The sequence below is a fragment of the Oncorhynchus nerka genome, linkage group LG13, assembly GCF_034236695.1.
Source record: "Oncorhynchus nerka isolate Pitt River linkage group LG13, Oner_Uvic_2.0, whole genome shotgun sequence".
In the NCBI taxonomy this organism is placed as follows: Eukaryota; Metazoa; Chordata; class Actinopteri; order Salmoniformes; family Salmonidae; genus Oncorhynchus; species Oncorhynchus nerka.
The window spans coordinates 105,848,543-105,863,376 of record NC_088408.1 but is presented as its reverse complement, the minus strand read 5'-3'; the positions used below and the strand labels follow the sequence as shown (position 1 = coordinate 105,863,376).

The following is a 14,834-nucleotide window of genomic DNA, read 5'->3' as shown; positions in this document are numbered from 1 at the left end:
TTCCACTGGCGGGTTGATTCCACTGGCGGACAGCGGGTTGATTCCACTGGCGGACAGCGGGTTGATTCCACTGACGGACAGCGGGTTGATTCCACTGACGGACAGCGGGTTGATTCCACTGGCGGACAGCGGGTTGATTCCACTGACGGACAGCGGGTTGATTCCACTGGCGGACAGCGGGTTGATTCCACTGGCGGACAGCGGGTTGATTCCACTGGCGGACAGCGGGTTGATTCCACTGGCGGACAGCGGGTTGATTCCACTGACGGACAGCGGGTTGATTCCACTGGCGGACAGCGGGTTGATTCCACTAATGATGATCTGAAGTGAAAGCGTTGAGCTGGAATGAGGTGGTTGGTCTTGATGTTGGGTTTAGTTTGGTTATTATTAGAACCTATAATCATAATATTGTTTGGTTATTTCTACAACACCTCGGCAACCAGAAGGCACTGCACAGGAAAAAGAGCAGGACCACTATCTTAATAAATATTGACCTTCTAAATCCTATTTACAAGTACTATAAACGACAACACTAGGTCCTATAACGACAACACAGGAGTAAGAATGATCGGTTGCACATTGAACTCAACTGAAACATTGTCAACGGTTTGTTCGCTATTGCAGTCAGATGCATTGTGGTTGACAAAATCATTTTACAATAAATAGCTCTCCCTCTCTGACAAAGCTAGACATCTATTATCATATGCTCCCTATAAAGATATTTTGTAAGTCCATCTTCACAAAAGCATTGGCATGGAGAGCTCACACAATGTGTGTGTTAAATACTAACAAACCCCCTGGTGGTATAGAATCCATAGATTCCCTCTCTAAAGGGCTTTAGGGATACTATATATCCCTCTCAGATGTGTTGATGGTCTGTTGTCTCTGCCTGTTGTCCCTGTGTGTTCATGAAGACATTAAACAGAGTATTGACAGCCTGATGCATATTCTGCTACAACAGCCTGTAGCCGAGTACTGTAGGGAACAAATGATACACCACCTGACATTTCATATTATGGTTCTGGAATATCTGCATATGGTTCTGGAATATCTGCATATGGTTCTGGAATATCTGCATATGGTTCTGGAATATCTGCATATGGTTCTGGAATATCTGCATATGGTTCTGGAATATCTGCATATGGGTCTGGAATATCTGCATATGGGTCTGGAATATCTGCATATGGGTCTGGAGATGTTAGTATGTCTGTGGGCCTGTAGTTTAGGAACCAAAAGGTGATTTAACCTGTGACAGAGTCATCTTGCCTTCGTTATAATAATACTGACATTTTAACCATGTTTAACATATGTACTGTATATTATATAGTTTTTACAGTGACTTTTAGAAATATCTAGATTTGTTGAAGAAATAAGAGAGCGCCAGTAAACAAAAATAGCTGGATATTGAAATTCTATACAACTAGAACAATTTCCTAAGAGTAATGTTGTAACATGACTGGGGCTTCAGTCCAACTGCTCTGGTGATACTGTATATGGTGGGTTTCAACTCAAACAACCTGTCACTGCTGCTTAAGGGGTCTCTAACACGAAAGTGAACCAGCACTTCTCCCTCCCTCCCTCCCTCCCTCCCTCCCTCCCTCCCTCCCTCCCTCCCTCGCCCCTCCCTCGCCCCTCCGGTGATGTAGTGAGGTGAGAAAGGCAGGGTGGAGTGATATCTGCATGGAGTCCAGAGGAGGAACGATCCCACTTCATCTCTCCGCCTCTGTTAGAGCCACCTTTGTCTCCCTGAGCAACCGGCTCTTCCTCAACGTGTCCGAGCTTTGACCCTCCGTGGCATCTGACTGAACCGCACCACCGGCAGTAAGTGATGACATCATGATGGATAGGTTCCTGACAGTGAGGCTACTGGGGGATGGAACCCTGCGATGGAAGGAGCTTTTCCTGGGTGGGACCTTGTGGGCGTGTCTGATGCTGGGGCATAGCGTTGAGGATCCACAGGGGGTCAGTAGGGAGCGAAGAGACAAATCACGCGTCCCATTGAGTGACTGAGTCTCCAGGAGCTGGGAGGCGGCGGCAAAGCGTACTTCCTGGTCCATCTCGGCGGCTTCTACTAGGAGGGGGGACAGGGTTCCTCTGCGTCTGCTACACGAGTCACAACACAGTTTATTGTATCCCGGGATAGAGCAGTATCTCACCAGGACCTCCATCTGACAGAATATAGACTTATCCCCATTACACGGCTCATCTGAAACACAAACATAATATCAGGCCTTTAAAACAGAGGATATTCAAAAGATTTGACATGGTAATGAAAACAATCTCTTTTATCATAGATTCCCACATCTGTACTTTCGTGTCATTATCTGCTTGGTCCAGTACACAGTGAACCACCACGGTGAAAAGCAGTTAAAGGTTAGGGTATATCTCCTTATACTATATTTGTGAAAATCTCATCAGTTTGGTGTAATCCCCCAATCTGTCATGGTCTTTAGTCTGAATAAAGCAGTGGATTTACAGCCTCCCTCTCCTGAATGCTGTGGAAATAGGATAATTAATGTCTGCTATAGTTATTCATCTCCCTCCCTGCCTCCCTAGTTATTCAGCTCCCTCCTTAGTTATTCAGCTCCCTCCCTCCCTCCCTAGTTATTCAGCTCCCCCCCTGCCTCCCTAGTTATTCAGCTCCCCTCCCTCCCTAGTTATTCAGCTCCCCCCTTGCCTCCCTAGTTATTCAGCTCCCTCCCTGCCTCCCTAGTTATTCAGCTCCCCCTGCCTCCCTAGTTATTCAGCTCCCTCCCTGCCTCCCTAGTTATTCATCTCCCTCCCTCCCTCCCTCCCTAGTTATTCAGCTCCCTCCCCCTCCCTAGTTATTCAGCTCCCTCCCTCCCTCCCTAGTTATTCAGCTCCCCCTGCCTCCCTAGTTATTCAGCTCCCTCCCTGCCTCCCTAGTTATTCATCTCCCCCTGCCTCCCTAGTTATTCAGCTCCCTCCCTCCCTCCCTAGTTATTCAGCTCCCTCCCTCCCTCCCTAGTTATTCAGCTCCCTCCCTGCCTCCCTAGTTATTCAGCTCCCTCCCTCCCTCCCTAGTTATTCAGCTCCCTCCCTGCCTCCCTAGTTATTCAGCTCCCCCTGCCTCCCTAGTTATTCAGCTCCCTCCCTCCCTAGTTATTCAGCTCCCTCCCTCGTTATTCAACTCCCTCCCTCGTTATTCAACTCCCTCCCTCCCTCGTTATTCAACTCCTCGTTATTCAACTCCCTCCCTCGTTATTCAACTCCCTCCCTCATTATTCAGCTCCCTCCCTCCCTCGTTATTCAACTCCCTCCTCGTTATTCAACTCCCTCCCTCCCTCGTTATTCAACTCCCTCCCTCCCTCCCTAGTTATTCAACTCCCTCCCTCCCTCCCTAGTCATTCAACTCCCTCCCTCCCTCCCTCCCTCCCTAGTCATTCAACTCCCTCCCTCCCTCGTTATTCAACTCCCTCCCTCGTTATTCAACTCCCTCCCTCCCTAGTTATTCAACACCCTCCCTCCCTCCCTAGTTATTCAACTCCCTCCCTCCCTAGTTATTCAACTCCCTCCCTAGTTATTCAACTCCCTCCCTGCCTAGTTATTCAACTCCCTCCCTGCCTAGTCATTCAACTCCCTCCCTCCCTGCCTAGTTATTCAACTCCCTCCCTCCCTCCCTAGTCATTCAACTCCCTCCCTCCCTAGTCATTCAACTCCCTCCCTCCCTAGTCATTCAACTCCCTCCCTCCCTCCCTAGTCATTCAACTCCCTCCCTCGTTATTCAACTCCCTCCCTCCCTCGTTATTCAACTCCCTCCCTCCCTCGTTATTCAACTCCCTCCCTCCCTCCCTCCCTCCCTAGTTATTCAACTCCCTCCCTCCCTAGTTATTCAACTCCCTCCCTCCCTAGTCATTGAACCCCTCCCTCGTCATTCAACTCCCTCCCTCGCTCCTCGTCATTCAACTCCCTCCCTCGTTATTCAACTCCCTCCCTCCCTCATTATTCAACTCCCTCCCTCGTTATTCAACTCCCTCCCTCCTCGTTATTCAACTCCCTCCCTCCCTAGTTATTCAACTCCCTCCCTCCCTCCCTAGTCATTCAACTCCCTCCCTCCCTCCCTAGTCATTCAACTCCTCCCTCCCTCCCTCCCTAGTTATTCAACCCCCTCCCTCCTCGTAATTCAACTCCCTCCCTCCCTCGTTATCCAACTCCCTCCCTCCCTCATTATCCAACTCCCTCCCTCGTTATTCAACTCCCTCCCTCCCTCGTTATTCAACTCCCTCCCTCCTCGTTATTCAACTCCCTCCTCCCTCGTTATTCAACTTCCTCCCTCCCTCGTTATTCAACTCCCTCCCTCCCTAGTTATTCAACTCCCTCCCTCCTCGTTATTCAACTCCCTCCCTCCCTAGTTATTCAACTCCCTCCCTCCCTCCCTAGTTATTCAACTCCCTCCCTCCCTAGTTATTCAACTCCTCCCTCCCTCCCTAGTCATTCAACTCCCTCCCTCCCTCCCTCCCTAGTCATTCAACTCCCTCCCTCCCTAGTCATTCAACTCCCTCCCTCCCTGCCTAGTTATTCAACTCCCTCCCTCCCTCCCTAGTCATTCAACTCCCTCCCTCCCTAGTCATTCAACTCCCTCCCTCCCTCCCTAGTCATTCAACTCCCTCCCTCCCTAGTTATTCAACTCCCTCCCTCCCTAGTTATTCAACTCCCTCCCTCCCTAGTCATTCAACCCCTCCCTCGTTATTCAACACCCTCCCTCCCTCCCTCCCTCCCTCCCCCTCCCTCGTCATTCAACTCCCTCCCTCATTATTCAACTCCCTCCCTCCCTCATTATTCAACTCCCTCCTCCCTCATTATTCAACTCCCTCCTCGTTATTCAACTCCCTCCCTCCCTCGTTATTCAACTCCCTCCCTCCCTCCCTAGTCATTCAACTCCCTCCCTCCCTCCCTAGTTATTCAACTCCCTCCCTCCCTAGTTATTCAACTCCCTCCCTCCCTCGTTATTCAACTCCCTCCCTCCCTAGTTATTTAGCTCCCTCCCTCCCTAGTTATTCAACTACCTCCCTCCCTCGTTATTCAACTACCTCCCTCCCTAGTTATTCAACTCCCTCCCTCCCTCCCTCACTAGTCATTCAACTCCCTCCCTCCCTGCCTAGTTATTCAACTCCCTCCCTCCCTCCCTAGTCATTCAACTCCCTCCCTCCCTAGTCATTCAACTCCCTCCCTCCCTAGTCATTCAACTCCCTCCCTCCCTCCCTAGTCATTCAACTCCCTCCCTCGTTATTCAACTCCCTCCCTCCCTCGTTATTCAACTCCCTCCCTCCTCGTTATTCAACTCCCTCCTCCCTCCCTCCCTCCCTAGTTATTCAACTCCCTCCCTCCCTAGTTATTCAACTCCCTCCCTCCCTAGTCATTGAACCCCTCCTCGTCATTCAACTCCCTCCTCGCTCCTCGTCATTCAACTCCCTCCCTCGTTATTCAACTCCCTCCCTCCCTCATTATTCAACTCCCTCCCTCGTTATTCAACTCCCTCCTCCCTCGTTATTCAACTCCCTCCCTCCCTAGTTATTCAACTCCCTCCCTCCCTCCCTAGTCATTCAACTCCTTCCCTCCCTCCCTAGTCATTCAACTCCCTCCCTCCCTCCCTCCCTAGTTATTCAACCCCCTCCCTCCCTCGTAATTCAACTCCCTCCCTCCCTCGTTATCCAACTCCCTCCCTCCCTCATTATCCAACTCCCTCCCTCGTTATTCAACTCCCTCCCTCGTTATTCAACTCCCTCCCTCCTCGTTATTCAACTCCCTCCCTCCCTCGTTATTCAACTTCCTCCCTCCCTCGTTATTCAACTCCCTCCCTCCCTAGTTATTCAACTCCCTCCCTCCCTCGTTATTCAACTCCCTCCCTCCCTAGTTATTCAACTCCCTCCCTCCCTCCCTAGTTATTCAACTCCCTCCCTCCCTAGTTATTCAACTCCCTCCCTCCCTCCCTCCCTAGTCATTCAACTCCCTCCCTCCCTCCCTCCCTAGTCATTCAACTCCCTCCCTCCCTAGTCATTCAACTCCCTCCCTCCCTGCCTAGTTATTCAACTCCCTCCCTCCCTCCCTAGTCATTCAACTCCCTCCCTCCCTAGTCATTCAACTCCCTCCCTCCCTCCCTAGTCATTCAACTCCCTCCCTCCCTAGTTATTCAACTCCCTCCCTCCCTAGTTATTCAACTCCCTCCCTCCCTAGTCATTCAACCCCTCCCTCGTTATTCAACACCCTCCCTCCCTCCCTCCCTCCCTCCCTCCCTCCCTCGTCATTCAACTCCCTCCCTCATTATTCAACTCCCTCCCTCCCTCATTATTCAACTCCCTCCTCCCTCATTATTCAACTCCCTCCCTCGTTATTCAACTCCCTCCCTCCCTCGTTATTCAACTCCCTCCCTCCCTCCCTAGTCATTCAACTCCCTCCCTCCCTCCCTAGTTATTCAACTCCCTCCCTCCCTAGTTATTCAACTCCCTCCCTCCCTCGTTATTCAACTCCCTCCCTCCCTAGTTATTTAGCTCCCTCCCTCCCTAGTTATTCAACTACCTCCCTCCTCGTTATTCAACTACCTCCCTCCCTAGTTATTCAACTCCCTCCCTCCCTCCCTCCCTAGTTATTCAACTCCCTCCCTGCCTAGTTATTCAGATCCCTCCATCCCTCGTTATTCAACTCCCTCCCTCCCTCGTTATTCAACTCCCTCCCTCGCTCGTTATTCAACTCCCTCCCTCCCTAGTTATTCAACTCCCGCCCTCCCTAGTTATTCAACTCCCTCCCTCCCTAGTTATTCAACTCCCTCCCTCCCTAGTCATTCAACTCCCTCCCTCCCTCCCTAGTCATTCAACTCCCTCCCTGCCTAGTTATTCAACTCCCTCCCTGCCTAGTTATTCAACTTCCTCCCTGCCTAGTTATTCAACTCCCTCCCTCCTCGTTATTCAACTCCCTCCCTCCTTCGTTATTCAACTCCCTCCCTCCCTCCCTAGTTATTCAACTCCCTCCCTCCCTCGTTATTCAACTCCCTCCCTCCCTCCCTCCCTCGTTATTCAACTCCCTCCCTCCCTCCCTAGTTATTCAACTCCCTCCCTCCCTAGTCATTCGCCTCCCTCCCTCCCTAGTTATTCAACTCCCTCCCTGCCTAGTTATTCAGATCCCTCCCTGCCTCGTTATTCAACTCCCTCCCTCCCTCGTTATTCAACTCCCTCCCTCCTTCGTTATTCAACTCCCTCCCTCCCTCCCTAGTTATTCAACTCCCTCCCTCCCTCGTTATTCAACTCCCTCCCTCCCTCCCTCCCTCGTTATTCAACTCCCTCCCTCCCTCCCTAGTTATTCAACTCCCTCCCTCCCTAGTCATTCGCCTCCCTCCCTCCCTAGTTATTCAACTCCCTCCCTGCCTAGTTATTCAGATCCCTCCCTGCCTCGTTATTCAACTCCCTCCCTCCCTCGTTATTCAACTCCCTCCCTCCGTAGTTATTCAACTCCCTCCCTCCCTCCCTCCTCGTTATTAAACTCCCTCCCTCCCTAGTTATTAAACTCCCTCCCTCCCTCCCTAGTTATTCAACTCCCTCCCTCCCTCCCTAGTTATACAAATCTGTGAGCTGCTCTGACAGTTGGTGCTTAAAGCTAGTGAGGGAGATAAGTGTTTCCAGTTTCAGAGATTTTTGTAGTTCGTTCCAGTCATTGGCAGCAGAGAACTGGAAGGAGAGGCGGCCAAACAAAGAATTGGTTTTGGGGGTGACTAGAGAGATATACCTGCTGGAGCGTGTGCTACAGGTGGGAGATATTATGGTGACCAGCGAGCTGAGATAAGGGGGGACTTTACCTAGCAGGGTCTTGTAGATGACATGGAGCCAGTGGGTTTGGCGACGAGTATGAAGCGAGGGCCAGCCAACGAGAGCGTACAGGTCGCAATGGTGGGTAGTATATGGGGCGTTGGTGACAAAACGGATTGCACTGTGATAGACTGCATCCAATTTGTTGAGTAGGGTATTGGAGGCTATTTTGTAAATAACATCGCCAAAGTCGAGGATTGGTAGGATGGTCAGTTTTACAAGGGTATGTTTGGCAGCATGAGTGAAGGATGCTTTGTTGCGAAATAGGAAGCCAATTCCAGATTTAACTTTGGATTGGATATGTTTGATATGGGTCTGGAAGGAGAGTTTACAGTCTAACCAGACACCTAAGTATTTGTAGTTGTCCACGTATTCTAAGTCAGAGCCGTCCAGAGTAGTGATGTTGGATAGGCGGGTAGGTGCAGGCAGCGATCAGTTGAAGAGCATGCATTTAGTTTTACTTGTATTTAAGAGCAATTGGAGGCCACGGAAGGAGAGTTGTATGGCATTGAAGCTTGCCTGGAGGGTTGTTAACACAGTGTCCAAAGAAGGGCCAGAAGTATACAGAATGGTGTCGTCTGCGTAGAGGTGGATCAGAGACTCACCAGCAGCAAGAGCGACCTCATTGATGTATACAGAGAAGAGAGTCGGTCCAAGAATTGAACCCTGTGGCACCCCCATAGAGACTGCCAGAGGTCCGGACAGCAGACCCTCCGATTTGACACACTGAACTCTATCAGAGAAGTAGTTGGTGAACCAGGCGAGGCAATCATTTGAGAAAGCAAGGCTGTCGAGTCTGCCGATGAGGATGTGGTGATTGACAGAGTCGAAAGCCTTGGCCAGATCAATCAATACGTCTGCACAGTAATGTTTCTTAACGATGGCGGTTAAGATACCGTTTAGGACCTTGATCGTGGCTGAGGTGCACCCATGACCAGCTCTGAAACCAGATTGCATAGCAGAGAAGGTATGGTGAGATTCGATATGGTCGGTAATCTGTTTGTTGACTTGGCGTTCGAAGACCTTAGAAAGGCATGGTAGGATAGATATAGGTCTGTAGCAGTTTGGGTCAAGAGTGTCCCCCCCTTTGAAGAGGGGGATGACCGCAGCTGCGTTCCAATCTTTGGGAATCTCAGACGACACGAAAGAGGTTGAACAGGCTAGTAATAGGGGTGGCAACAATTTCGGCAGATAATTTTTGAAAGAAAGGGTCCAGATTGTCTAGCCCGGCTGATTTGTAGGGGTCCAGATTTTGCAGCTCTTTTAGAACATCAGCTGAACGGATTTGGGAGAAGGAGAAATGGGGAAGGCTTGGGCGAGTTGCTGTTGGGGGTGCAGTGCTGTTGACCGGGGTAGGAGTAGCCAGGTGGAAAGCATGGCCAGCCGTAGAAAAATGCTTATTGAAATTCTCAATTATGGTGGATTTATCAGTGGTGACAGTGTTTCCTATCTTCAGTGCAGTGGGCAGCTGGGAGGAGGTGTTCTTATTCTCCATGGACTTTACAGTGTCCCAGAACTTTGAGTTAGTGTTGCTAGCCTTGGCTTTTCTAACTGCCTGTGTATAATCGTTTCTAGTTTCCCTGAACAGCTGCATATCACGGGCGCTGTTCGATGATAATGCAGAACGCCATAGGATGTTTTTGTGTTGGTTAAGGGCAGTCAGGTCTGGGGAGCACCAAGGGCTATATCTGTTCCTGGTTCTACATTTCTTGAATGGGGCATGTTTATTTAAGATGGTTAGGAAGGCATTTAAAAAAAATATCCAGGCATCCTCTACTGACGGGATGAGATCAATCCCCTTTATGGGGGTTTGGGTTTTGATTCAGGCATTGGGGGTGGTTAGGGTTAGGTATGGGGGCCAGAGGGGTTAGGGTTAGGATTCAAACCCTGGGGTTGGTTAGGGTTAGAATAGTTCCAGACAACAGTGCTTAAAAAGAAAAGGTTTAAAGACTAGGCTGGTGATAGCTACAATAATTATAAAACATTTAAAACACACCAACAAATACAAAATGTAATTGATAGTCAGGGTTAATGTTAAGGTTAGAGTTAGGGTTGTATCTCACCGTGACAGGGTCCTGGTTTGCAGGGTCTGTGGGCCTCAGGTCTCTCTCCATTACACTGATCTCCAATACGACACGTCACTAAGCGCCTCTCCACCCCCTCACCACATGTCACTGAGCACTGAAACACAATACATATAAATGCCATAGTTATCAGTCACACTGCAATCCAGACACAACACTTACTGTAGTTATCAGTCACACAATAACTACAGCAAAACACCTAACATTCAACACATCAAGCCTCAGGCCCTACATACGAAACCTCTGCCCCAGTCCTCACTAAGTATCCCTCAATACCTCTGACTAGACCCCAGTCATAACTAAGTATCCCTCGATACCTCTGGCTAGACCCCAATCCTCACCAAGTATCCCTCCATACCTCTGACTAGACCCCAATCCTCACCAAATATCCCTCCATACCTCTGGCTAGACCCCAGTCATAACTATTGTTGTTGTAGAGAGCTCCATAGTTAGGGATGTAGTGGTTGTTACAGGGAGCTCCATAGTTAGGGATGTAGTGGTTGTTATAGGGAGCTCCATAGTTAGGGATGTCGTGGTTGTTATAGGGACCTCCATAGTTAGGGATGTAGTGGTTGTTATAGGGAGCTCCATAGTTAGGGATGTCGTGGTTGTTATAGGGACCTCCATAGTTAGGGATGTAGTGGTTGTTATAGGGAGCTCCATAGTTAGGGATGTAGTGGTTGTTATAGGGAGCTCCATAGTTAGGGATGTAGTGGTTGTTGTAGAGAGCTCCATAGTTAGGGACCTCCATAGTTAGGGATGTAGTGGTTGTTACAGGGAGCTCCATAGTTAGGGATGTAGTGGTTGTTGTAGAGAGCTCCATAGTTAGGGATGTAGTGGTTGTTACAGGGAGCTCCATAGTTAGGGATGTAGTGGTTGTTGTAGGGAGCTCCATCGTTAGGGATGTAGTGGTTGTTACAGGGAGCTCCATCGTTAGGGATGTAGTGGTTGTTACAGGGAGCTCCATAGTTAGGGATGTAGTGGTTGTTGTAGAGAGCTCCATAGTTAGGGGTGTAGTGGTTGTTACAGGGAGCTCCATAGTTAGGGATGTAGTGGTTGTTACAGGGAGCTCCATAGTTAGGGGTGTAGTGGTTGTTACAGGGAGCTCCATAGTTAGGGATGTAGTGGTTGTTACAGGGAGCTCCATAGTTAGGGATGTAGTGGTTGTTGTAGAGAGCTCCATAGTTAGGGGTGTAGCGGTTGTTACAGGGAGCTCCATAGTTAGGGATGTAGTGGTTGTTACAGGGAGCTCCATAGTTAGGGATGTAGTGGTTGTTACAGGGAGCTCCATAGTTAGGGATGTAGTGGTTGTTGTAGAGAGCTCCATAGTTAGGGATGTAGTGGTTGTTACAGGGAGCTCCATAGTTAGGGATGTAGTGGTTGTTGTAGGGAGCTCCATCGTTAGGGATGTAGTGGTTGTTACAGGGAGCTCCATCGTTAGGGATGTAGTGGTTGTTACAGGGAGCTCCATAGTTAGGGATGTAGTGGTTGTTGTAGAGAGCTCCATAGTTAGGGGTGTAGCGGTTGTTACAGGGAGCTCCATAGTTAGGGATGTAGTGGTTGTTACAGGGAGCTCCATAGTTAGGGATGTAGTGGTTGTTACAGGGAGCTCCATAGTTAGGGATGTAGTGGTTGTTGTAGAGAGCTCCATAGTTAGGGATGTAGTGGTTGTTACAGGGAGCTCCATAGTTAGGGATGTAGTGGTTGTTGTAGGGAGCTCCATCGTTAGGGATGTAGTGGTTGTTACAGGGAGCTCCATCGTTAGGGATGTAGTGGTTGTTACAGGGAGCTCCATAGTTAGGGATGTAGTGGTTGTTGTAGAGAGCTCCATAGTTAGGGGTGTAGTGGTTGTTGTAGAGAGCTCCATAGTTAGGGATGTAGTGGTTGTTACAGGGAGCTCCATAGTTAGGGATGTAGTGGTTGTTACAGGGAGCTCCATAGTTAGGGATGTAGTGGTTGTTACAGAGAGCTCCATCGTTAGGGATGTAGTGGTTGTTACAGGGAGCTCCATAGTTAGGGATGTAGTGGTTGTTACAGGGAGCTCCATAGTTAGGGATGTAGTGGTTGTTACAGGGAGCTCCATAGTTAGGGATGTAGTGGTTGTTACAGGGAGCTCCATAGTTAGGGATGTAGTGGTTGTTACAGGGAGCTCCATAGTTAGGGATGTAGTGGTTGTTGTAGAGAGCTCCATAGTTAGGGATGTAGTGGTTGTTACAGGGAGCTCCATAGTTAGGGATGTAGTGGTTGTTACAGGGAGCTCCATAGTTAGGGATGTAGTGGTTGTTGTAGAGAGCTCCATAGTTAGGGATGTAGTGGTTGTTACAGGGAGCTCCATAGTTAGGGATGTAGTGGTTGTTGTAGGGAGCTCCATCGTTAGGGATGTAGTGGTTGTTACAGGGAGCTCCATCGTTAGGGATGTAGTGGTTGTTACAGGGAGCTCCATAGTTAGGGATGTAGTGGTTGTTGTAGAGAGCTCCATAGTTAGGGGTGTAGTGGTTGTTACAGGGAGCTCCATAGTTAGGGATGTAGTGGTTGTTACAGGGAGCTCCATAGTTAGGGATGTAGTGGTTGTTACAGGGAGCTCCATAGTTAGGGATGTAGTGGTTGTTACAGGGAGCTCCATAGTTAGGGATGTAGTGGTTGTTGTAGAGAGCTCCATAGTTAGGGATGTAGTGGTTGTTACAGGGAGCTCCATAGTTAGGGATGTAGTGGTTGTTACAGGGAGCTCCATAGTTAGGGATGTAGTGGTTGTTACAGGGAGCTCCATCGTTAGGGATGTAGTGGTTGTTACAGGGAGCTCCATAGTTAGGGATGTAGTGGTTGTTGTAGAGAGCTCCATAGTTAGGGATGTAGTGGTTGTTACAGGGAGCTCCATAGTTAGGGATGTAGTGGTTGTTACAGGGAGCTCCATAGTTAGGGATGTAGTGGTTGTTACAGGGAGCTCCATCGTTAGGGATGTAGTGGTTGTTACAGGGAGCTCCATAGTTAGGGATGTAGTGGTTGTTACAGGGAGCTCCATAGTTAGGGATGTAGTGGTTGTTACAGGGAGCTCCATAGTTAGGGATGTAGTGGTTGTTACAGGGAGCTCCATCGTTAGGGATGTAGTGGTTGTTACAGGGAGCTCCATAGTTAGGGATGTAGTGGTTGTTACAGGGAGCTCCATAGTTAGGGATGTAGTGGTTGTTGTAGGGAGCTCCATAGTTAGGGATGTAGTGGTTGTTACAGGGAGCTCCATAGTTAGGGATGTAGTGGTTGTTACAGGGAGCTCCATCGTTAGGGATGTAGTGGTTGTTACAGGGAGCTCCATAGTTAGGGGTGTAGTGGTTGTTACAGGGAGCTCCATAGTTAGGGATGTAGTGGTTGTTACAGGGAGCTCCATAGTTAGGGATGTAGTGGTTGTTACAGGGAGCTCCATAGTTAGGGATGTAGTGGTTGTTACAGGGAGCTCCATAGTTAGGGATGTAGTGGTTGTTACAGGGAGCTCCATAGTTAGGGATGTAGTGGTTGTTGTAGGGAGCTCCATAGTTAGGGATGTAGTGGTTGTTACAGGAGCTCCATAGTTAGGGATGTAGTGGTTGTTACAGGGAGCTCCATAGTTAGGGATGTAGTGGTTGTTGTAGCGAGCTCCATAGTTAGGGATGTAGTGGTTGTTGTAGAGAGCTCCATAGTTAGGGATGTAGTGGTTGTTACAGGGAGCTCCATAGTTAGGGATGTAGTGGTTGTTACAGGGAGCTCCATAGTTAGGGATGTAGTGGTTGTTACAGGGAGCTCCATCGTTAGGGATGTAGTGGTTGTTACAGGGAGCTCCATAGTTAGGGATGTAGTGGTTGTTACAGGGAGCTCCATAGTTAGGGATGTAGTGGTTGTTACAGGGAGCTCCATAGTTAGGGATGTAGTGGTTGTTACAGGGAGCTCCATCGTTAGGGATGTAGTGGTTGTTACAGGGAGCTCCATAGTTAGGGATGTAGTGGTTGTTACAGGGGCTCCATAGTTAGGGATGTAGTGGTTGTTGGAGCTCCATAGTTAGGGATGTAGTGGTTGTTACAGGGAGCTCCATAGTTAGGGATGTAGTGGTTGTTACAGGGAGCTCCATCGTTAGGGATGTAGTGGTTGTTACAGGGAGCTCCATAGTTAGGGGTGTAGTGGTTGTTACAGGGAGCTCCATAGTTAGGGATGTAGTGGTTGTTACAGGGAGCTCCATAGTTAGGGATGTAGTGGTTGTTACAGGGAGCTCCATAGTTAGGGATGTAGTGGTTGTTACAGGGAGCTCCATAGTTAGGGATGTAGTGGTTGTTACAGGGAGCTCCATAGTTAGGGATGTAGTGGTTGTTGTAGGGAGCTCCATAGTTAGGGATGTAGTGGTTGTTACAGGGAGCTCCATAGTTAGGGATGTAGTGGTTGTTACAGGGAGCTCCATAGTTAGGGATGTAGTGGTTGTTGTAGCGAGCTCCATAGTTAGGGATGTAGTGGTTGTTGTAGAGAGCTCCATAGTTAGGGATGTAGTGGTTGTTACAGGGAGCTCCATAGTTAGGGATGTAGTGGTTGTTATAGGGACCTCCATAGTTAGGGATGTAGTGGTTGTTACAGGGAGCTCCATAGTTAGGGATGTAGTGGTTGTTACAGGGAGCTCCATAGTTAGGGATGTAGTGGTTGTTATAGGGACCTCCATAGTTAGGGATGTAGTGGTTGTTGTAGAGAGCTCCATAGTTAGGGGTGTAGTGGTTGTTACAGGGAGCTCCATAGTTAGGGATGTAGTGGTTGTTACAGGGAGCTCCATAGTTAGGGATGTAGTGGTTGTTACAGGGAGCTCCATAGTTAGGGATGTAGTGGTTGTTACAGGGAGCTCCATAGTTAGGGATGTAGTGGTTGTTGTAGAGAGCTCCATAGTTAGGGATGTAGTGGTTGTTACAGGGAGCTCCATAGTTAGGGATGT

At 49.1% G+C, this 14,834-nt stretch overlaps 1 protein-coding gene across 2 annotated transcripts in view; it reads right to left on the bottom strand.

The window, feature by feature from the left end:
* Positions 1-1,625: 1,625 nt before the first annotated feature.
* adamts3 (ADAM metallopeptidase with thrombospondin type 1 motif, 3) overlaps positions 1,626-14,834 on the bottom strand; it is a 151,012-nt gene continuing 137,803 nt past the window's right edge. For both annotated transcript variants that reach the window (XM_065026949.1, XM_065026950.1), the window contains 2 exons: positions 9,881-9,998; positions 1,626-2,206 (listed from right to left, as the gene is read on the bottom strand). In XM_065026949.1, coding sequence (XP_064883021.1) covers positions 1,710-2,206; positions 9,881-9,998 — 615 coding nt within the window. In that variant the 3' untranslated portion in view covers positions 1,626-1,709. The remainder of the gene's footprint in view (positions 2,207-9,880; positions 9,999-14,834) is intronic.